General features: G+C 42.5%; 1 protein-coding gene across 1 annotated transcript in view; it reads right to left on the reverse strand.

Moving 5' to 3' along the window:
* Positions 1 to 16895: 16895 nt before the first annotated feature.
* The window catches only part of LPCAT3 (lysophosphatidylcholine acyltransferase 3), a 32087-nt gene continuing 23931 nt past the window's right edge, over positions 16896 to 25051 (reverse strand). The window contains exons 10-13 of the mRNA XM_075842931.1: positions 20671 to 20818; positions 20046 to 20204; positions 18542 to 18670; positions 16896 to 17871 (exon numbers count right to left, since the gene is read on the reverse strand). Of these exons, the coding sequence (XP_075699046.1) occupies positions 18554 to 18670; positions 20046 to 20204; positions 20671 to 20818 (424 nt within the window). The 3' untranslated portion in view covers positions 16896 to 17871; positions 18542 to 18553. The remainder of the gene's footprint in view (positions 17872 to 18541; positions 18671 to 20045; positions 20205 to 20670; positions 20819 to 25051) is intronic.

Below are 25051 nucleotides of genomic sequence, written 5' to 3' on the forward strand. Positions count from 1 at the left end.
AATAAATTTGCATAATAGAGTAGGATTTTTCACATGAAATGCTATTAGTCTTCCTGCGCACCATCTAGGTGTACACTCAGTATACTCAGGCTGTAACAATAACCACGTATCATTTCTCTCTCCTATGGGCAGAATGTCTGTCCATTGCCTAACATGACTACTAAACAATTTATTCTTACAATTATTCATCTGTTCTTGTTGCCACATCGTTTTAAGCGTACATACTGTCCAATTTACAAAAGTTGATACATTCTGTAATGTTCTATATTCGGTTAGCATACTTTCATTAAAAACATTTAGAAACAGTTCATCTATAGCTAACCCTTTCTGCTGTACCTCAAAGGTAGTAGGTAACCATGAGGCACCTATCCTTAATGCAGTAGATGTGTCGTCTCCCACTGAGTTTAATTTGTTCATAACTGTTTCTAACTGTATACCATTCAATACTCCTAATCCCGTTCCTACCCCTCCTAATAGCGTGTCATACCATTCTCTTTTTTGTCTATGACAGCTGGGGGATTCAGGGAAGGAAATATTGAAGTGTACATTCTTTCTCTGCTGTTGGGTTACAGCGCTCTTACAAGTGTGTGCGATTCTTTCCAGACTTTGTACTGTTATATGTGGCTTAAAACTATCTCTTAAAATTGTTATCAAGAATACAAAATATCTTCTATTTCTTATTTGGCTATTATTCATACATAATATCATCCCATCAGTCTCTTTTATTACAATCGTAGAGTTGAGCCTCTCCTTGTTGCATCTTTCATAAATCTTATTTATCATTTTGTTTCTATTTTTACTGGTTGTATATTTCTATAGATACTGTAAATCTGGTTCATAACAACAAAACAACAGTCGTCTCTTCTTGTATGCTAATGTTGGCTGTTTTGTCTATGTGAAGGTACACAGTCCCTCCATGTGGTCCTTTTCTCCAAGTCCCTTCGGTTGTAGTCACATTTGTAGTATAACACGGGGCATTGGCCTTACAGGTGTAGTTACCCTGCTTTCTATCCACTGTGGCATTCGCCCACCCTGTCCTGAACTGTTCCAGTGATTCTGTACTGATTACGTGTACAGGAGTAGCAGTTCTGCCTTTTTGTATAAGAGCACACGCAATAACCGCCGCAACAACCGCAAAGATCTTCATTCTTCTGGCTGAAGAACCTTTTTACAATGACTGGCGTGAATCCAGCTTGCCTTTCCTTGTAGCTTCACTGAGGTGCTTGTAACGAGTAGGACTTGAAAAGGACCATCAAACCTTGGCTCAAGGCTCTTCCTCACGTGTCTTTTGACAACGACCCAATCTCCTGGTTCTAGCTTATACGTCAACTGAATCAGGACCTGGAATGGAAGCAAAGACTTGTGCATGCACCTTAGTCACTTGTTTGTTCAGCGTTTATACATAATCTGTTAGTCTACCATACTGCATTTGGAGCACCTGTGGAAAATAACATCCTAATCTGGGAGCCGACCCAAATAAGATCTCATATGGGCTGAGACCTGTTCTTTTTGTGGGCGTGTATCTTACTGAGAACAAGGCTAATGGTAGACACTCGGTCCATGGTTTCCCGGTTTCTACCATTGCTTTTTGGATTTTCAATTTGAGAGTCCCATTTAGTCTCTCAACCTTCCCACTACTTTGTGGATGGTATGGTGTATGTAGGGCTTGACTTATGCCTAGAGCTGACAACACATAGTTCATGATTTCACCCGTAAAATGAGTTCCTCTGTCGCTCTCGATCACCTCTGGAACTCCATATCTGCACACCACCTCGTTGATCAGTTTCTTTGCTGTGGCTACGGCTGTAGCTTTGGTTACTGGAAAAGCTTCTGGCCATCCTGAAAAGAGATCAATACAAACAAGCACATACTCATAGGTACCAACTTTGGGTAGTTGAATATAGTCTATCTGCAGTCTCTGGAACGGATATATAGGTCTGGGTGTGTGCTTCTGTGGTACTTTTACAGTTCTTCCAATATTATGTGTTGCACAGATCATGCATCCTTGTGTAAAACTGCTGGCCATCACACTAAACCCTGGGGCATACCACACCTTGTTTACCAAGTCCATCATTGCCGTTTTTGACTGGTGTGTCTGTCCATGTGTTATTTGGGCCATCATTGGGAACATTGTCTTAGGCAGGCACAGTTTATTCTGGCACTGCCAGAGGCCATCTTTTCGTAGCGTTGCTCCTTGGGCCGTCCACTTGTCTTTTTCTTCTTCTGTTGCTTGTCCTTGAAGTTTTTGCAGTAGTTCCGGGCTTACAGCTGGTCTTGTTTCCTCTGGATCTTTTATCTGATATACGGCTGCTAACACGGGTAGCTTCTGTGCTGCTTGCTTTGCCGCTTCGTCTGCCAGGGCATTTCCCCTTTTGTCTCTGGTGAACTCACCTTAGTGTGAGCTTTAATTTTTACTACTGCTACTTCTGTAGGTAACATCAGGGTCTCCATCAAGTATTTTACAAAGTCTGCATTCTTTACAGGTGTACCTGCAGAGGTCAAAAACTGTCTAGCCTTCCATATGGGGCCATAATCGTGTGCAATCCCAAAAGCATATCGAGAGTCAGTGTATATATTTGCTGTCTTTCCTTCTGCATGTTGGCATGCTGCTGCCAGGGCCTTAAACTCCGCTTCTTGTGCTGAGCGGGACGCTGGTAAGGAGGCTGCTTCTAGGACTACATCTTCGGTGGTTACTGCATATCCTGTAAGAAAAGATCCTTCTACACAATACCTTGAACCATCCACAAAGAGTATTAGGTCTGGGTTTTGGAGTGGGGTATCTTTTACATGTGCGAACTCCACTGTTTCCTGGGCCATAAGGGCCATACAATCATGTTCATCAGTTTCAGACAAAAATTGTGACCATACTTTACCTACGTCTTCTCCCCCTTGCTCCAAAGGCAGTAAGGTAGCTGCGTTCAATGTAGTACAGCGGTGTAAAGTAACCTGCTCAGGAAGAAGAAGAGCACAGGTTAATCTCAAATGTCTTGCAGTGGACAAATGCTTAGGTTGTACTTGAGTTAGAATAGCAGTAATATCATGTGGTGGAAATGCCAGGACCAAATCTGAGGCCTTGTTTAACATTGAATTTACAGCAATGATAGCTCTCACACATGATGGGGAACCTCGGGCCACAGGGTCTAGTCTAGCTGAATAATATACTATCGGGCTCTGCTGTGGTCCATGACTTTGTGTGAGAACCGCAGTGTCATGTCCATTTTGTTCAGTCCAGTACAAAGTATATGCTTGCGTAGAGGTACTCCATGGATTGGTGTCACAAGCCGCTACCAAACACAACTCCTCCTCATTCAGCTGATAATCCAAAATACTTTGAGAATCTCACCTTTATCAGGTTCTGCAAATACTTGATTAATACAAAAACAAATAAAAATAAAACATTCCCAAAAACTTTACATCAAATTAACAATGTCCAGACAAGTTTTGTTTTGCCTTCTCCCTCATCTAAATCCATAAAAACTCGTGTGAGTGATATCACATCGCCTCCTGTGTAACTTTGCTGGAGGGGGATGGTCTCTTACACATAAACCAAAATTGTACCTGATCAGTTCCTTCACCCTTCCCCCCTTTGTGGACTCTGCGAGAGTGATGTAGCAGAGTTCAAAACTACATCTCGACATAACACTAATTTAACCCCTTGTAATGTACAACAGCCTGAAACAAAAATGACTTTTTCCTGACAAACATTTGATCTTTACAATGACATAACTCATGTGTGAAATCAAAAACAAAACAATTGTAGTTAGTTATTCATTAAAACAGAAAATATTATCTCTGATAACATTAATTACTGCAAACCAATAAACAGTATAACGGTGGGGGGCACATACATTTTCAAAACCCCCGTGTCTCACAGTATCTGTAGTTTAATACATCTGAATTATCAAAACACATGAAATCTGATCACATCAGAACACATAAATATCGTAACTTTTATAACCAACAGCGCTTGCGCAAAAGAGAAGAAATTTATTTCGGTTTGTAGACATTACTGATATATATATATCTCAGCAGTGCATATTGAGATCCCTTTGTCTCATCAGCCCTGCAGACTGCACCCAGTCAGCCCCCCTCCTCCTCCTCCCAAACACAGCACACTTCAGGGGGGAGGGAGGGGGGTCACAAACTCGCAGCTTCTCACAACTTCTCACAACTTCTCACAATCTTAACACTTTCAATGCCGGCAAAACAACATACGTATCTGCAATCATTCATCACACCATTGTATAGGAATTATCTACGTTAATGTTTAACCGTACAATCTGACGGCCACCATCTCTATATTATGATGACGTGTTGTTTCATCAGTGAACTAAAACTGGAACTTCTGTAAATAGAAAAGACACTACAAATGACAAAATTAACAAGGTGATTATTTCATACTGATTTGGATGGGCCGGGCGTGGCCACATCAGGGGCAGGGGGGGCAGCCTCTCCCATTAGAAACAGTGCGCAGGGGGTTTCCCACCAACAATGAGGACACACTCAACATGAGGTACGGACGCCATTACCGGGCGTCGGCTGGTCCTGTTTTCTAATACATACAATATGACACAAAGTCATACAAAATATCTATATCAGCATTTAATGTTGTGTCCATTCATTTCAAGAATAAGATTACATTTCTTATCTCACCAGCAGCAGTTCTCCACCTCCCCCTTCTCTTGTCACACTAGTTGATTCTAAATTATACCATATGGGAATTTACTATAAGGTCATTTGCAACATTAAAACAGCTACTAGTTCTATCACTTCCTTTGCTTTAAACTTTACTTTATAATATATGAATTTCCTCTGACAACCTCCTCGTACTACTTCTTCTGACACTTTTCTCCATGCTTCTGCTTTCCCCTGTAACTTTTTATCTTTCAACCATCCACGTTTTGTGTCACAACATTCATTCCATTTTTCTGCGTCTAACCGTCCATGGGATTCTAGACCACATGCTTTCATTAATTTTTTTTTTTTATTTTTTTTTTTTTTATTTATTTATTTGTTCCCTGCGTTGCCTTTTTACCTTCTCTTTCTGCTACTACCTGTTTGGCGGTTTGTCCTTTGGGGTGCTCATCTCATACTCTTGTTACAGATTCTAGCTACTGACAGACGAATTCCATTCTCATCTGTTTTATACAGTTTCTAGTTTCCGTACTTACTCCTGTTACAGATTTTAGCTACTGATAGATGAATTCCATTCTCATCTATTTTAGACAGTTTCTAATTTCCGTACTTACTCTTATTACAGATTCTAGCTGACAGACGAATTCCATTCTCATCTGTTTTAGACAGTTTCTAGTCTCCGTACTTAATAGGGACACCAGTTCCCCATTGTCTAGTTATAAGTGGTCGCCTATAGGCAGACCCTAAGTTATGTAGGGGGTGAATTTCTGGATTTACGATCCCCTAGTAAGCTTACACCCTTTTAACAGGTGCTTGCTCACCCATATGCCATACCTCAAACTCTCGTTTGCCGTGACTGTTTCCCATAGCCCTGCTATGATGGAGGGGACTCTTACCCTTCTCTCTGTTTTTATCTTCACTAACAAACACTATGGCTATTGGCTGTTAGGGAAAGTCCCACACTAACTTTCTCACCTATTTTATACAGTTACTTATCCCCTCAAAACCCTTTTAAACCTTCTACTCTGGCCAGAGAATTAAATTCCTTTTATAACTAGCTTACTTTCTTCTTATTCACTTTAAACACCACTCAAGGAGATATCCTCCACACCATAACAGTAATATGACAAATATTCCTGATCCAAATAATAAGGAAAACGTAAAATCAAGCTGTTCATTTGACATGCCGGATTATCGGATTGCAGAAAATTTTGGAATTTTGAGCTGAAAATCAGTGCATGATAATCCCCGCAAGTACCTCAATGCTGTACACACATTTTTGGTATTTTGCCGGATTATCAGATTGCACAAAATTTTCGATTTTCGGGCTAAAATTTAGCCTATCATAATCCCCGTAGTCACCTGAAGCATGTACACATGTTTCTGGTAATTTGCCGGATTATCGGAAGTTTTTTCCAAAAACAATTTCCTTATTCTAAAATGCATTTGTGACACAAAACTGGGTTTCTACAACATTCATACAAATACTGTCATGGAGATCAGGCACTTTATCCTGAGGGTAGGATTACATATAGACTTGACCAGATTTTTACACTAAAAATACCCTCATGTGGCCCCTCTATCCCTCAGGAGTACTACCGGGAAGGTGACCTACCAGACAGGAAGGTGCAGAGCAGAGTTTGTAAGAATTAAGTCTTCTTACCTTGCTGCAGCAGTGGTCTGCACGTTCCTTCGTCCGGGTGGTCGCCATTCAAGTCCCGGGAGATCCCCTAGGTGGGGTGCCGTCCTTCTGGTCAAGTCCCTGTTCGGGCGCCAATTTCTGTGATCGCAATTTGAGTCACGTTACGCCTTGATCTCCATGCAGGTTCAAATCAGGTGGGGGGGGGGGCGAGCTCGGAGAAGCAACAGATACACTGAGACGTTTCTCAAAGTAAAAATCCTTCTGACTTTATTTAACTGTAGTGGTCGCTTTTATAGCGTCAGAACAAAAAACATTCCATAACATATGAGTCATCTGTATATTCAATCCTTACATCCTTCTTTCCCATTGGTGGAACACAAGGTATTCCCTTAGGTTTCCTTTTATGCTTAGGGGGGTTGGTCAAGTGATTGACCGCCATCTGTTTGCAATTTCAATGGACAGCAGAGCAGCTGCAAACTATTTCCTCTCTTAACCTTTCTAAAATACCCATTCTATTGTAACACATGTTCTCCTCTATAACATTTCACTCCTTGGGGCCCCAGATACATTATACATATATTTATTCCATAACACCTGTATAAAAGACTCCTGTCCACAGACTCAATGAATCAGTCTGACTCTAACCTCTACAACATGGGCAAGACCAAAGAGCTTTCTAAGGATGTCAGGGACAAGATCATAGACCTGCACAAGGCTGGAATGGGCTACAAAACCATAAGTAAGACGCTGGGTGAGAAGGAGACAACTGTTGGTGCAATAGTAAGAAAATGGAAGACATACAAAATGACTGTCAATCGACATCGATCTGCGGCTCCATGCAAAATCTCACCTCGTGGGGTATCCTTGATCCTGAGGAAGGTGAGAGCTCAGCCGAAAACTACACGGGGGGGAACTTGTTAATGATCTCAAGGCAGCTGGGACCACAGTCACCAAGAAAACCATTGGTAACACATTACGCCGTAATGGATTAAAATCCTGCAGTGCCCGCAAGGTCCCCCTGCTCAAGAAGGCACATGTACAGTCCCGTCTGAAGTTTGCAAATGAACATCTGGATGATTCTGAGAGTGATTGGGAGAAGGTGCTGTGGTCAGATGAGACTAAAATTGAGCTCTTTGGCATTAACTCAACTCGCCGTGTTTGGAGGAAGAGCAATGCTGCCTATGACCCAAAGAACACCGTCCCCGATGTCAAGCATGGAGGAGGAAACGTTATGTTTTGGGGGTGTTTCTCTGCTAAGGGCACAGGACTTCTTCACCGCATCAATGGGAGAATGGATGGAGCCATGTACCGTCAAATCCTGAGTGACAACCTCCTTCCCTCCACCAGGACATTAAAAATGGCTCGTGGCTGGGTCTTCCAGCACGACAATGACCCAAAACATACAGCCAAGGCAACAAATGAGTGGCTCAAAAAGAAGCACATTAAGGTCATGGAGTGGCCTAGCCAGTCTCCAGACCTTAATCCCATCGAAAACTTATGGAGGGAGCTGAAGATCCGAGTTGCCAAGTGACAGCCTCGAAATTAATGATTTACAGATGATCTGCAAAGAGGAGTGGGCCAAAATTCCATCTAACATGTGTGCAAACCTCATCATCAACTACAAAAAACGTCTGACTGCTGTGCTTGCCAACAAGGGTTTTGCCACCAAGTATTAAGTCTTGTTTGCCAAAGGGATCAAATACTTATTTCTCTGTGCACAATGCAAATAAATATATATAATTTGAATATGTGATTTTCTTTTATTTTTTTTATATAATCTATCTCTCACTGGTAAAATTAACCTAGCCTAAAAATTCTAGACTGTTCATGTCTTTGACAGTGGGCAAACTTACAAAATCAGCAAGGGATCAAATACTTATTTCCTTCACTGTATATGTACACAGTGACTCCACCAGCAGAATAGTGAGTGCAGCTCTGGAGTATAATATAGGACAAAAAGAAGATGAGGCAGCACTACCAAATATTTGGATAGAGATCCTTTTATTCCACGTGGACTGTGACCCAGGAGGCGTGCACCCACTTTAGAGAAATTATCCTGTGCTGCTGATTTGCATCCATCTACTGCGGAGTATAATATAGGATGTAACTCAGGATCAGTACAGGATAAGTAAAGTATGTACACAGTGACTCCACTAGCAGAATAGTGAGTGCAGCTCTGGAGTATAATACAGGATATAACTCCGGATCAGTACTAGACAAGTAATGTAATGTATGTACACAGTGACTACACCAGCAGAATAGTGAGTGCAGCTCTGGAGTATAATACAGGATATAACTCAGGATCAGTACAGGATAAGTAATGTAATGTATGTACACAGTGATTCCACCAGTAGAATAGTGAGTGCAGCTCTGGAGTATATTACAGGATGTAACTCAGGATCAGTACAGGATAAGTAATGTAATGTATGTACACAGTGACTCCACTAGCAGAATAGTGAGTGCAGCTCTGGAGTATAATACAGGATGTATCTCAGGATCAGTAGAGGATATGTAATGTAATGTATGTACACAGTGACTCCACCAGCAGAATAGTGAGTGCAGCTCTGGAGTATAATACAGGATGTAACTCAGGATCAGTACAGGATAAGTAATGTAATGTATGTACACAGTGACTCCACCAGCAGAATAGTGAGTGCAGCTCTGGAGTATAATATAGGATATAACTCCGGATCAGTACTAGACAAGTAATGTAATGTATGTACACAGTGACTCCACCAGCAGAATAGTGAGTGCAGCTGTGGAGTATAATACAGGATATAACTCAGGATCAGTACAGGATAAGTAATGTAATGTATGTACACAGTGATTCCACCAGTAGAATAGTGAGTGCAGCTCTGGAGTATATTACAGGATGTATCTCAGGATCAGTAGAGGATACGTAATGTAATGTATGTACACAGTGACTCCACTAGCAGAATAGTGAGTGCAGCTCTGGAGTATAATACAGGATATAACTCCGGATCAGTACTAGACAAGTAATGTAATGTATGTACACAGTGACAACTTTTTCTGTAGATAACACTGTATCTTTCTAGTTGAACACTTGGTCAGTGACTATATAATCCGTCAGTGTGAGTAGACAGGAGTGATATTTTTCTTGCCTCAGTATTTATTCAGAGGAACAATTGATGTAATCATTAATTTTCCGCTTTAAAAGGAAGTTGTTTCTTCACATTTATTTCCACAGCTTCACATTTACAACATTCGCTTTTCTACGGTCACTAAACGTTGCGTGTAACTGATGATTTATACAGATGTAGTAAATTTGTTGCTAGACTCTGAGGATACCGGGGGCACCAGCGCAGGGGGAGGACATGGATGCAATTGAATGTGGCCATTGCAGGCAGCAGGAGACCCCCGCCACTTATACCCGATACAGACACTAGCCCCACCACTCTGTTCAGGTGCCCTAGAGACAGGGCTGGCATCAGAACAGACTAACCTGGTAGATGCCAGGGCTGATTGAGCTTATGGTCATCTATAGAGATATGCTCGAAGTTATGGGTGGAGGTGACCAACGGCCTACATATATCCCTGCCTAAAAAGTTGCCGCATCTCCTTTGTTTTATCAGTTTAATTTGGCTTTCCCCCTTTAAGAGAACTCAGTAGATTTACCTGCAGTCCTATTCACATCAAATTATGTCATAGGACAAACTCAGCTCTGCTACATTGGTGTATGTTAGACTCCTGGCTGTCAGCCCTGTTATTTTCACATGTAAGGAGGTCACTGAACATGAGTGCCAGACATTTCTAATTTTGGGCAAAATTACCCAAAAAACAGCCAATGGAAGGTGTGTTCACCGTAGCTGGCGACATATGCCCCTCCGCAGAGTCCTCTCAGCCATTCAGCAGCGCTGAGAGAGGTCACATGACACTTCTGTGCAGACGTGACTATTTATACCACTTCTGGTAATCTAAAGAGAGCCTGTTCTGGTAGCGAGGTCCCTTTAAGAAACAGCCCCGACCTAAGTAATACTACCGCCATGGGGTTCTGTCACTACACAATCTGGATATTGTAATATTTGCCACATTGGTGAATCCCCCGATGACACGTGACCGCGCCTTGCCTGGAGCATGGCACTATAATATTACACTTGAGGATAGGTAGGACCTCAATGACGCTCGTCTCTTAATGAGAGCCTTAAAGCAGATGGTCTGCCAGCTGTGACAAACGCCATAACTTACCGACTCGCTGTCTATAACATATAACCCACATCTAGGTCGTGTCTGTGATGCCCACCCTTACCACCATTTCTGTTTTTTATTTTTTAAACTAAATGATCCAAAATTCAGTGCTGATCGTGGTCTATGCTCGATTTTACTGATAAAGAACTCCAAATCCCCAACGACAAAATATCCAGCCTGCAGCCTCCACTAGGGGGAGCTCACTGCCTACAGGTGTATACAGCGCTCATTGAACTCAATGATGAATGTGTATGCAGTAAGCTCCCTCTAGTGGTGGCTGCAGGCAGGCAGAATCTTATCTTTTAGTTACGGGAGAACTTATCAGTCTTTCTATGCCAGTTTTCTAGTGTAATAAGGTGGCATCAGGGCTCAAAATTTGCAGTGCAATTTGAGACTTTTGGGTTTTTTACGCTGCTCTCAGCACTTCTGTGGAAGGAGACGTGACTTCTTAAAAGGAGCGGGGTCACCACGGTCTGATATATTGTATAAAGAAAAAAAGATGTGGTTATTGCAAACCATACCTAACGAACCCAAAATTGCAATATAATATAGCACGGTGCCATTCCTGATATAGATTAATGAAAAAAGAAAAAAAGAAAAAGATCCAGAAATATAGCTAAGCACTCTTGGGTTCAATAAGAATAAATAATTATTTTATTTTTTGAATCCAGATAATACCGGCAAAGTTAAATTTATACATAAATACAAAAACAATTTAAAAAGAGAATTCTCCTGGCCAGGAAATAGAACATACAATAAACCTACAAAGCATAAATGATATTGCCTGATGAATATATAGCATGATGTATATGTGTTACACGATTTTACAAAGAGATTTCCAAACGGAAAACCGCTGGACTGTGTTCACACTTGCGGTTTCCAAACATATATGTAATTTGTATCACAATATTGCCAAGATACCTATTTGGAGTAGCTGATAATGATATAAATAACGAGATTTTCTTCATATGCATATAATAAGACTTGACTCTCAAAATAGAAAAATAGCCTCACGAATTAAAGAAATGTGGTTATAAGCGTGCTTTTTTCTCTCATCAAGTGGATCAAAAATTCCAATTCAAATCTAATGGTGATAGGAAGTCTTTTCACAGACCCTTGGGTCAATGTATAGCCCTCAGGCAGTTGGACTTTGAAGCAAGATATGGGCTTATATGGATTTTTACCTTCCCCTCCGACATCCAGTAAGTGCCGGGAAGACCATGCAGGGAGGTAGTTAACTCCGGTGTAAGAAATGGCAGATCTCCTCAAATGGGAAGTTCGCCTGTGTGGCCACACATTTGGTTTCAAAGCATCCACATCTCCACCATTCCTTCCCTTGGCGCTTTCCTCTATTGATCCATGCAGGCAACAACCGCTGTACTCACGGAGGTAGGGGCCCAGCAATGCGGGATCACACACTGATGTTTCAGGTGAATTGAAGGCACTCCAAGAGGAACAGACCCAACTGGACAAGATCGCACGCCGGCAGCCAGGTAGGTAAAAATTCCAACGTATGTTCCTTTCCACGTGTGATCTTCAATACTGGACAGGTATTCTCTGGGCAGGGTTTGGACGTCACTACCCGCCCCGTTGATTAGAACAGCTGACGCGTTTCATCCCTGAACGGGATTTCTTCAGAGCAGTTTGACAAGTACTGCCAAACACACTATATTTATAGTGTCCCAAATTCATTCATTGGTTCAATAATAAAAAACATAATGTTTCACACAAAGATATTATGGATATTATATATTAAAATCTTACATGAGATGCCGCAATGATATATATCTCTCAATTTCAATAGCAGGCAAAAATATTTTTATATTCAAACAGACAATTAGAATATCCAGAAAATCAAATTCATAAATATATTCAGTATTTATCAGGGGGAGGGCAATCAGTGGTGTGTCTCTACTTGGTCAAAATAAGACCAATAGTTGAATTTTACATAGTAATACAATTATTACCTGAATTTTATTATTAATATTAATTCTTCCGTAAATACGGATAACTACTACTATCTAGACTTTGTAGTGGATTTATGGAGGAACGAATTTTTCTTCAATAAGGGATCCCCCCTTATATCATTTTGACACAAGATGAAATCTGTTCAATTCTTTTAATATATATTATATGGGATATATCCAACCATACACATAAGCATATGAAATACAGATAATACTTCAGGGGAGGCAGGGAAGGAGAACCAATAAATACTGAATATATTTATGAATTTGATTTTCTGGATATTCTAATTGTCTGTTTGAATATAAAAATATTTTTGCCTGCTATTGAAATTGAGAGATATATATCATTGCGGCATCTCATGTAAGATTTTAATATATAATATCCATAATATCTTTGTGTGAAACATTATGTTTTTTATTATTGAACCAATGAATGAATTTGGGACACTATAAATATAGTGTGTTTGGCAGTACTTGTCAAACTGCTCTGAAGAAATCCCGTTCAGGGATGAAACGCGTCAGCTGTTCTAATCAACGGGGCGGGTAGTGACGTCCAAACCCTGCCCAGAGAATACCTGTCCAGTATTGAAGATCACACGTGGAAAGGAACATACGTTGGAATTTTTACCTACCTGGCTGCCGGCGTGCGATCTTGTCCAGTTGGGTCTGTTCCTCTTGGAGTGCCTTCAATTCACCTGAAACATCAGTGTGTGATCCCGCATTGCTGGGCCCCTACCTCCGTGAGTACAGCGGTTGTTGCCTGCATGGATCAATAGAGGAAAGCGCCAAGGGAAGGAATGGTGGAGATGTGGATGCTTTGAAACCAAATGTGTGGCCACACAGGCGAACTTCCCATTTGAGGAGATCTGCCATTTCTTACACCGGAGTTAACTACCTCCCTGCATGGTCTTCCCGGCACTTACTGGATGTCGGAGGGGAAGGTAAAAATCCATATAAGCCCATATCTTGCTTCAAAGTCCAACTGCCTGAGGGCTATACATTGACCCAAGGGTCTGTGAAAAGACTTCCTATCACCATTAGATTTGAATTGGAATTTTTGATCCACTTGATGAGAGAAAAAAGCACGCTTATAACCACATTTCTTTAAATTCGTGAGGCTATTTTTCTATTTTGAGAGTCAAGTCTTATTATATGCATATGAAGAAAATCTTGTTATTTATATCATTATCAGCTACTCCAAATAGGTATCTTGGCAATATTGTGATACAAATTACATATATGTTTGGAAACCGCAAGTGTGAACACAGTCCAGCGGTTTTCCATTTGGAAATCTCTTTGTAAAATCGTGTAACACATATACATCATGCTATATATTCATCAGGCAATATCATTTATGCTTTGTAGGTTTATTGTATGTTCTCTTTCCTGGCCAGGAGAATTCTCTTTTTAAATTGTTTTTGTATTTATGTATAAATTTAACTTTGCCGGTATTATCTGGATTCAAAAAATAAAATAATTATTTATTCTTATTGAACCCAAGAGTGCTTAGCTATATTTCTGGATCTTTTTCTTTTTTTCTTTTTTCACGGTCTGATATATGCCAGAAAACTGGTGTAAAAAAAATAGTCGAAATCTATGCCAGCTCCTATCTGGCGTAGATTTTGCTCTATGGAGCGTAGCAAGGTAGAGGCCCATGCTGGGCCCCAATACGTTGCACCCCCTCCAATTTGACAAAAAAATTAATAAACGAATGCTCACCTCACCGCTCCGCAGTATGCTGCGGCTCAGACAATGTACTGACGCCGGGCAGCATTGTATGAGCCACGTGGCATGCTGAGGGTACACGGAGGGGTGAAGAGGAGCGGTGAGATGAGCATGCTTTTTTATTTTATGGCCAATGGAAAGCCGAGGAATACATGGCGCATGGCCGCACGGTCGGCTTCAGATGCAACGTATTTTTTAAGAGGCGTTCGCCTCCTAATAAATGTATCTTACTCCAGCTTTATTTCCATTAAGACCAGTGTACAAGACGCCAGTTTTGATAAATTCCCCGTCTATGCAGAGGATTTTTGGGGGATGATCGGATAACATAATTTCCCTTTCAGTTTTCTATCTGAGGGTGCGGCTGAATATAGTGCAGACATGGGGCTAACTACAACTGAACCCCGCTCTCCCCGTGTGGTTAAAATGAAAAAAAAAATAAAAAAATACGATCATAAGATTTTATGGCAATCTAAGTTTGATTCAACAAGTCTGTGCAGCCCAGAGAGGCAGTCTATTGTACAGCACAGAAAATGTTACAATTGTAATAAAAAGGTTTTCATCTAGACTGGAGGACATGTTTATAGCAAGGCGACCCGTACACTTCCCTTCTACCGTTTTCTGTAAATACCTTTTCTCTCCACAAGCGCCGAGTGGTCTGTTCTAGGTGTGGGGGCTCTAAGCCAATTCGATGTTTCCCCCCTCATGTGATAAGCTGCACCCGTCCTCCCGGTCTAGCATGTCCCATTTTACACTAGATGGTTTTGTGGTGACTGAGGTTTTTTTTTTTTTTTAAGCCTTTCCAGAGTCTTCAGGAAAGGAAACCACCACTTTTCCCTAATAAGATATATTACAAAGATTTGTATCTTCACATGTACTACTGATCAATGGCAAAAAACGTAAAGGATAGGTAGGTACACGTCGAAAAAAAACCCTGATGCACTTTTTGTTTTTTCTTATAATAAAGTTCCTGCCCCTGAATGGGGCCCCTCACCCTCCGGGCCACGGAGTAGCTACAGTTATACCCATGTATGTTATCAGGATGTTACAGTGGGGCCTTATATGAAACCTATGGGAGCGGCCCTGGAGCTTCTGTTGCCCTCACCTACCTATATAGATAGATCAGCCTTGTGACATTTTTGAGACCGATTGTTAAAGGGCCACACACGGAAATGTGAAAACGTGCCATTAGTCAGAACAATTGGTTCTAGTACCAGACACATAATGATCATATAAGCGCTGTGATCTCTTCTTATCCCTCAGTTGCCAGTTCTGTTCCTGAACGACTCTTCCAGCTGAGCCCATAATGTAAGTTACAGCAGCTATTTTTAGTAGCTATGATTTAGTCATTGAGTCACCCAGGCTTCTGCAGAATACATAGACCCTGCTCCTTCCTCCTACACGCCTGAACTATATCACCCCAAGAACAGAGGCTGGATTCACACCTGCATTAGTGTGTTCCATCTTTCTGCTCATTCGGAGGAGCAGAACAGGGGAATAATGGAACCGACGGTTCAGTTGCCGACGGAACCCATTGACTAATGAGCTCTGTCATGGTGTCCGCTATTTTACTAACCACAATAGCACAATATTGTCTCCGCTAAACCCTGCCAGATCTGCAACAGACACCCCTAGCAGAGCCTTAAAGCTACAAAAACATTTTTATTGTTCACAAAGTTTTATAGCAATAACGTCGATGACCATTATGTTAAGAAAAAAAAAATCACAAAACTTTCACCGACGTGAAATCCGGCCTCCTGTGCTGACGCTGCAGCCCATGTGACCTCTGCAGCCTGTGATTGGCTGCAGCAGTCACATGGGATGAAACATCACCCCAGGAGGCCGGCCTGGAGGAACAGAAGAAAGCATCTGTATGACAACGCCCGGGTGGTAAGTATAAACTTTTTTTCTAAGTTGCGATTTTTGCAGCGGAATCAGTGCGATTCTGCTGAGGTCGCAAAACCCTTGGCTATTTGTTGCGGGTTTTGCATCCCCATTGAATTCAATGGGGGAAAACCCGCAACCGAAAAGCAATAAAAACTCATCCACTTTGTTGCTTCTGTAAATGCGGTGGATTTTCTGCACAGAATTGCGTTGCAGAAATTCCGCAGCGTTTACGCTACGCGGGAACCCGGACTAAAGGAATGTATTCTGCTTATGCAAAAAGAAATAAAAAAAAAAAACTAAAAAGAAATTGCAACTTTCTAATAGACTTTGGTGAAGGATTGAAACATCTCCGCTTGCTGTCAGGGAACGTGGACATTTTAGTTTACACCCAGAGGGTTTGCTACTGTTGTATCCAGTCTAGATTATCCTTTGTAAGCTAAACGTTCCGATCCATTTTCCTGCCTTGCTACTTTGTGACAAACCATCAGGACAGGAGAGAGATTTGTGCTGCTGACATGTTTAGCTCACAGGGGATTGTCTAGACCGGATACAAATTGTAGCAAACCCTCAGCTGCAAGAAGTTTTCAGCCTCTCACTTACAGCAATCAGAGATCTTGAAAATGCTGAGGAATTGAAACAGTATTTTAGAAAGTTGCAGAACTTCTCATCATACACCAGTATGAATAGGGTTAATATGAGCCAGTCACATGCATTGCTGAGCGCAGACCCTCCCGAGCCCGGATTTACGATCTGCCGGCAAATCCGATAATCGTCGTCGTCGTCACTTGCAGAATGAAGTAATCCTCATGTTCGCATGATCAGAGGGGAATGAAGTGTTTTAGTCTTTTTTTTTTTTTTATTATTATTATTTTCCAAGAAAAGGTCCCCCCAAAAAAAAAATCAAACACCCAAACACACCGTCAGCAGACTGATGATACAAATACATGCAGAACACGCCAAACCAACCATAAAAAACCCTCCTATCAGATCCATTGTGCTGCAGTCTACTGGCAGAGCCTTAATCACACGGGATCGGGGATTACACCATAGAGTTTATTTTACTTGTGCAGTTGGTCGCGCTGGGGTTTAAAAACGAATATGTGGCACAGACCGGTTGACTTGGAAGAGTGCTTTATTGCAGCTCTTAAAAAGGCAGGACATGACTGTATCCCTCCGACCCCCCCCCCCGTTGTGATCACATGATACCAACAACCAATCCAAGTGCACTTCTTTTTTTCTTGACAACTTTAAGCTCTGATCGGCCTGGTTTGGTATCATGCTTTCACATAGGCTCTAAGGGGTGTGAACGGTCATAGTTGTACTTATATAACCCCTCCCCCATTGATAGGCCCCTCCCACCCAGCACTTCTCATTTAATCAATGACCGGCGGTATCCATAATTCCCGGACCTTCCTTATCCACGTAGAATTTTACCATCGACTTCCACTGGCCGTCGTGTTAGCTGCCCTGTGACGTGCCCCGGCGGGCGTAGGCAGATGTGTGATATAGGAGGGAGTCGAGCGCCGACATTTGGGTGAAAGTCTCCAGCAACCTAAAAAGTTCAAGTAATAGAAAGTTCAGAAATACACCCCCCCCCCCCTCCCAAGTAGTAGAAAAGTCTATAAAATAAGGTCTGGGGGGGCCTACATTGCTGCAGGATTATTGGCGCCGGCAACCAGTTTGTATTTAATTAATTAAAAAAAGTTAGTATCAGCAATTGGTGTCCTTCCTGGCAGTGATGCGTCCGCTGTTACGATGGCGCCAGCATGGAAGGAGGTGCGCTAACCATCGCCACGACGAGTGACGTACAATCTGCGGAGACAGGACAGAAGGATTATTTCATTCATCTAGAATATTTTCTCTTAAAGGGTAACTAAACGTTCAAAAAAACATTTGATGTCATAGTGACACGTCAGAAGTTTCAATCGGTGGGGGTCCGGACACTGAGACCGCCACCGATCGCTAAAACGAAGTGGAGGAAGCGCTCGGGTGAGCGCTGTGCTGTTTCATTTATGATGGGAAAGCCGAGCGGGCGGTGTACGGGCTCAGACTTTCTATGGACTCCGTTCACTTTACTGGAAAGCCGATCAGAAACGAAGCTCCACAGCGCTCCTGCCGCTTCGTTTTAGTGATCGGTGGGGTCTCGGTGCTCGGACCCCCACCCATCAAAACTTCAGACATGTCACTACGACTCGTCAAAGGTTTTTTTTAAAAAAGTTTAGTTGCCCTTTAAAATCCAATCTGCTGCTAAACTTTCCAAGCTCTGCTCCTGGGAAAGCCGGCGGACGACCAATATGGCCACCACATACACTCCATAGCGGAAAATCTGCCTAGTCGTGCCATGATTGGTCAACACATAATTAAGCAAACTTGCATCTCAGGAGTCTGGGAAAGCTGGGTGGGAGATGGCAGCCAAACTAGATCTCACCCAGTAGATAATTCAGTGGTGTCATGGTTGGGGGGAGGGGGACATAGATCTTACCATAGAGCGGTGTCAGTGGGACTTCTGCAGCTTGTCCTTTCTCGGCACCAGAACTTTCCGTGCGTAAGGCAGTGAAAACAGCAGCAATAAGAAGAATATATGGCCTATAAAATAGACCGACATGTACACCTGCGGAGACGGGGAGAGGCGGTGGTAAGGGTTCGTAGTTAAAAGGTCGTCCAATCTGCAGTTTATTCATATAATTTGCTTTGATTCCTCACCATATTCAAGAGCTCTGCTTGACATCAGTGAACATAAACATTCTTATTGGCATTCATACTTTGAAAACCCATCCTGATCTTGTCCTGCTCACATGGGGTGCACTGTTTGTTACAGTGGGCAAGTCTGATCAGGACAGGTTTTTATCCTCTGTGATTTAATTCCTCACCATTTTCAAGATATGCTTGCTGTCAGTGAATGAACGTTCTCCAAAGTATATTAGAAAGTTAGAGATTTTCCTTCATTTTTTTTTTTTTTAAATAAACCTAGAAATCTTCTTTAAAAAGGGATTTCCGGTCCGGGACTGTAATATCCAAAGGATAGACCATCAATATCGGGTCAGTGCGTGTTGCAACTGCCGGCACCCCTCACATCAGCTGCATGAAGGGGCTGCAGGCAGCGTAGCCCCCATATAGCGGATTGGCGGAGGTGCTGGAAGTCAGACTTCCAGAGATCAGATATTGATGGCCTATTCTAAGGATATAGCAGAGGGCTCCCGCTGGTCACGGGCCGACGCAGCAGAGGGCTCCCGCCGGTCACGGGCCGACGCAGCAGAGGGCTCCCGCCGGTCACGGGCCGACGCAGCAGGATAATCTGTATCATGACTGGAGGATTTCCGCGTACATTGTCAGGCTGTGATTAGAGATTTACAGCGACACGCAGGGAAGGTTTAACGTTCTTTCACCATGGCAGACAGCCCATAAGTCTACAAACCTTAAATGGGTAATACAGACTTATGGGGGGAGGGGGTGAAATGATTCATGTGTGCCTTGTAAGTGTCGCAGCATGCCTATCAACGGCTCCTCTTGGCCAGTCAGAAGTTCTGCCCGGGTCGTGGCACTTCAGTTTGGAATCAGTCTGGGGTCCCCTATGAACACTTGGGATCTCAGCTTTATTAATTTAGAGATATTAAGGGATCTTAAACAAGCCCTAATTTAAAGGGGACTGTCAAATAACCTGATCTTTTTACGAATATGTTATATTATCTATATGCAGATGTAGCAGAGCTAAATTTGTCATGTATGGGTTTCTATTGTGCATTGCGACAGCTTACAGAGTTTATATAGGTCACTGGATTTGCCCGCAGTCCTATAAAAAAAAAACAGCGTGGACCTAAATGCTCCTAATGCCTGGATAATGTTAGCTCTGCTACATACGTGTACAGCTCTATTACATCTGTGAACTGACAAACTCTGCTACATACGTGTATATACACACACGGAGCCCGATTATTTGTATGTAGACGTCTCCTCCTATACTTTACACGTGGCACAAATACTCTTACCTTGAGCCACTTGTCCCAGGTGAAAAGGCAGAACGGCACCAGCGGGTATCCCATAAAGAGCCAGTGGAAGAACTGCTGCACCAAGTAGAGAGGAGGGCGCAACAACGGCATGGAGAAGAAGTGATTGAGTACAGGACAGTCCCTCACCAACTCCATTGCCTGGACAGAGATGGAAAACGAAGATAGGAGAATCATTCATATAATAGACTAGACCATAATCACACTTCCCCCCTCCCCCCATGCTCCTGTCATATACAGAGGAGAGACAGGTCTTCTGTGGCCTGAAGCATCATGGGACTGCAGACTGTCTGGGAACCTCGCGCCTCGTTTCTTACTAAAACGATCGGCTCCTTGTAAGGTTATAGGCTGAGCGCTGTCACGGTCCGCCCGTTGCCTGTCTCTGCTCTGTAGATGACGGCTCCACCAGAAAAAGGTGGTCAAGCATTAGAAAAACATAGCCGCTTTCTTCCACAGGTTGTTTGCGGTATCGCAGCTCAACTCTATTCACTTTAATGTAGTGGAGCTGCAATACCAGACACAACCCATGGACAGGCGTGGCACTGTTTCTGGAAGAAGCAATGTTTTTCTAATCCCGTACCGCCCCTTTAAACCCCAGTCACCTGACCTGTCTCTCTGCTGTGACTATCAGGAACTCCAGCGAGAAGCAGACGAGGTATCCGGAATGTAGACCGTGCCATATGGCCAAGAAGAAGAGCGCGGCTCCCTGAGACACGGCCTTATTACCAAGGAAACGGAGGCGCTTAAAAACGTATCTGGGAGGAAAAGGAAGAAAGGGGTTAATGTCACGAACACCACAGTAATTGCAACATAGCAATGTAATATATTTGGAAATTAGCAGCAAGATTCAAGTCAAGGCAGCGATGTAACCATTAAAGAAGACCCTTTAAATGAATATATGATTTTCCATTACTGATCTTATGTTTCATCACTCCAGTCACATCCAGAGCTGCATTCAGAATTCTCCTACATGCCACCAGTGTGAGACACAGAACTAACAGCTAAGCTGAGACTTTATTTTGCCCCAGTGATATAAACTAGAATCCTTGTAATGATCCTGTTACAACCTGTATTATACTCCAGAGCTGCAGTCACTATTCTTCAGGCTTCAGAACCTAAATCTCCCAGCATTCCCTGCTTGTCCAGTGTCTTTCATCAGATACTGCACAGTAATCTGTTGTAGGAGAAACTATTCCTCCCTCCCCCCGTGCATTAACCCCTTCCCGCTCCTTGACGTACTATTACGTCATGGCAGCTGTATCGTTCGCGCTCCATGCCGTAATAGTACGTCTCGGGAGTAACGGCCGTTTCGGCCGTCCTCCCGACACATACAGGAGCTGTGACGCTGCTGTCTTGTTCAGCAGCTGTCACAGCTCCTACAGCGGGGACCGATCGCTGTGTCCCCGCTGATTAACCCCTTAAAAGCCGCGTTCTATAGAGATCGCGGCTTTTTAGGGGTTAAGCTGCCATCGCCGGCCTGCTACGCGATAGCGGCCGGCGATGGTGACTATGGCAACCGGACACCAAACAATGGCGTCCGGCTATGCCATAGACGGAAGCCTAGTGGGTCCTGACAACGTCAGGACCCACTATGCTTGCTGTCAGTGAGTAGCTGACAGTTCTAATACACTGCACTACGCATGTAGTGCAGTGTATTAGAATAGCGATCAGGGCCTCCTGCCCTCATGTCCCCTAGTGGGACAAAGTAATAAAGTAAAAAAAAAGTTAAAAAAAGATGTGTAAAAATAAGAAAATAAAAGATTTAAAAGTAATAAAAGTAAAAATCCCCCTTTTTCCCTTATCAGTCCTTTATTATTAATAAAAATATATAAACAAACAAATAAACTATACATAATTGGTATCGCCGCGTCCGTAACGGCCTGAACTACAAAATGATTTCGTTATTTATCCCGCACGGTGAACGCCGTAAAATAAAATAATAATAAACCGTACCACAATCACAATTGTTTGGTCACTTCACCTCCCAAAAAATGGAATAAAAAGAGATCAAAAAGTCGCATGTACCGAAAAATGGTACTGATCGAAACTACAGTTCGTTACGCAAAAAATAAGTCCTCGCACGGCTTTATTGATTAAAAAATAAAAAAGTTCTGGCTCTTAGAATAAGGTAACACAAAAAGTGAATGATTGTTTACAAAACGTATTTTATTGTGCAAACGCCATGACATAAAAAAAAACTATAAACATCTGGTATCGCCGTAATCGTATCGCCCCGCAGAATAAAGTGAATATGTCATTTATAGCGCACGGTGAACGCTGTAAAAAAAAAAACTAAAAAAAAAAACAATAGTAGAATTCCTGTTTTTTAGTCACCACGCCAACTAAAAATAGAATAAAAACTGATCAAAAAGCCGCATGCACCCCAAGAAAACTGCAATGGATTCCTCAAGGGGTCTAGTTTCCAAATTGGGGTCACTTTTGGGGGGTTCCCAATGTTTTGGCACCACAAGACCTCTTCAAACCGGACATGGTGCCTAATAAAAAAGAGGCCTCATAATCCACTAGGTGCTCCTTTGCTTCGGAGGCCGGTGCTTCAGTTCATTACCGCACGAGGGCCACATGTGGGATATTTCTCAAAACTGCAGAATCTGGGCAATAAGTATTAAGTTGCGTTTCTCTGATAAATCCTTTTGTGTTATAAAAAAAATGGTATAAAGAGGATTTTCTGACAAAAAAAAAAAGTAAATTTCACCTCACCTCTACTTTGCTCTAAATTTTTGTGAAACACCTAAAGGGTTCATAAACTTTCTACATGCTGTTGTGAATACTTTGAGGGGTCTAGTTTCTAAAATGGGGTATTTGATAGGGGTTTCTAATATATGGGCCCCTCAAAGCAACTTCAGAACTGAACTGGAACCTAAAAAAATAAATAAATGAGGCAATACTTCGCTTCTTACATTATACTGATAATGAGCCGTGCCCACCCCGAGATGACCCCAGTTTTGACCGTTTGTATAAACGGAGACCCCTATTAGACCGTTCCAGTGCCCGGTTTTCCCAAGCATACACCCCCGAGAAGTGTATTTCTATTGAGGAGTCCCTGGTACATTTTAAAGGGAGGGTTCAATTCCGCGAGTACCTGCCGGGTAAGAGGGCAAGGTATGGCGTGAAGATGTATAAGCTGTGCGAGAGTGCATCAGGGTATACCTACAGGTTTAGGATATATGAAGGAAAGGCCACCCCCAAACCAGACTGCATCCTGGACTACAATAGGTACATGGGAGGGATGGACTTGTCAAATCAAGCCCTGAAGCCCTACAGCGCCATGCGGTGTGGTATAAGAAGCTGGCCGGGCACATCATACAGATGGCATTGTACAATGCAGGTGATTATCAAGAACCTAATCTTTAGGGACCAAGAAGGGGGGGCACCCAGTACTTCTGGAAGCGAGCCCACACGCATCGTACCAGGGCAACACTTTCCAGGAGAAGTTCCCCAAACTGGCAAGAAGGGAAAAAGTCAAAAGAGGTGCAAAGTCTGCTATAAGAGGGGGATAAGGAAGGACACAATATATCAATGTGACACGTGTCCCGAATAACCAGAGCTCTGTATGAAAGATTGTTTTAAAATTTATCATACATCCCTTGGTTTATAATTTACCCCAATTTTACTTACCCTGATGTACTCCGCACAGCTTATCCCCCCTCGTCTTTCCCCTCTGAGCCCTGCTGTGTGTCCAGGCAGCTGATAACAGCCACATGTAGGGTATTGCCATACCCGGGAGAACCCACATTACAGTTTATGGGGTGTAGGTCTCCGGTCAAAATGCTCACTACATCTCTAGATGAATGCCTTAAGGGTGTAGTTTTTAAAACGGGGGTCACTTCTTGCGGGGCTTCTGCATACAAGACTTCGCACTAGAAAATCCCCAGTAGGCCAAATGGTGGTCCTTTCCTTCTGAGCCCTCCCATGGGCCCAAACGGCAGTTTATCACAACAAATGGGGTATTGCGGCACTCAGAACAAATTGCGCAACAGAATGGGGTATTTTGTTTCTTGTGAAAATAAGAAATTTTCAGCCAAAACTACATATTATTTGAAAAAAATAATTTTGTTTTCATTCCCAGCCCAATTCAAATAAGTTCTGTGAAAAAACTATGGGGTAAAAATGGTCACAACACCCATAAATGAATTCCTTGAGGGGTGTAGTTTCCAAAATGGGGTCATTTGTGATTGGTTTCTATTGCTTTGATACCTCTGGGGCTCTGCAAATGCGACATGGCACCCGAAAACCAATCCAGCAAAATCTGGACTCCAAAGAACACACAGCGCTCCTTTCCTTCTGAGGCCTCCCATGGGCCCAAACGGCAGTTTATCACCACAAATGGGGTATTGCCGCACTCAGGACAAATTGGGCAACAAAATGGAGTATTTTATTTCTTGTGAAAATAAGAATTTTTGAGCTAAAATTACATATTATTGGAAAAAATATATATTTTTTTAATTCCCAGCCCAATTCAAATAAGTTCTATGAAGAAACTATGGAGTCTAAATGGTCACATTACCCATAAATGAATTCCTTGAGGGGTGTAGTTTCCAAAATGGGGTCACTTCTGGTGGGTTTCCATTGCTTTGATACCTCTGGGGCTCTGCAAATGCGACATGGCACCCGAAAACCAAACCAGCAAAATCTGTACTCCAAAGAACACACAGCGCTCCTTCCCTTCTGAGGCCTCCCATGTGCCCAAACGGCAGTTTATTGCCACAAATGGGGTATTGATGCACTCAGGAGAAATTGGGCAACAAAATTGAGTATTTTGTTCCCTGTGAAAATAAGAAATTTTGATCACAAATGACATTTTATTGGAAAAAATGAATTTTTTTCATTTCAGAGCCCAATTCAAATACGTGCTGTGAAAAAACTGTGCGGTCAAAATGGTAACAACAACCCTAAATGAATTCCTTGAGGGGTATAGTTTCCAAAATGGGGTCACTATTGGGGGATTCCTACTGTTTTGACACCTCAAC

This window comes from Rhinoderma darwinii, chromosome 11 (genome assembly GCF_050947455.1).
Source record: "Rhinoderma darwinii isolate aRhiDar2 chromosome 11, aRhiDar2.hap1, whole genome shotgun sequence".
NCBI classification, from domain to species: Eukaryota; Metazoa; Chordata; class Amphibia; order Anura; family Rhinodermatidae; genus Rhinoderma; species Rhinoderma darwinii.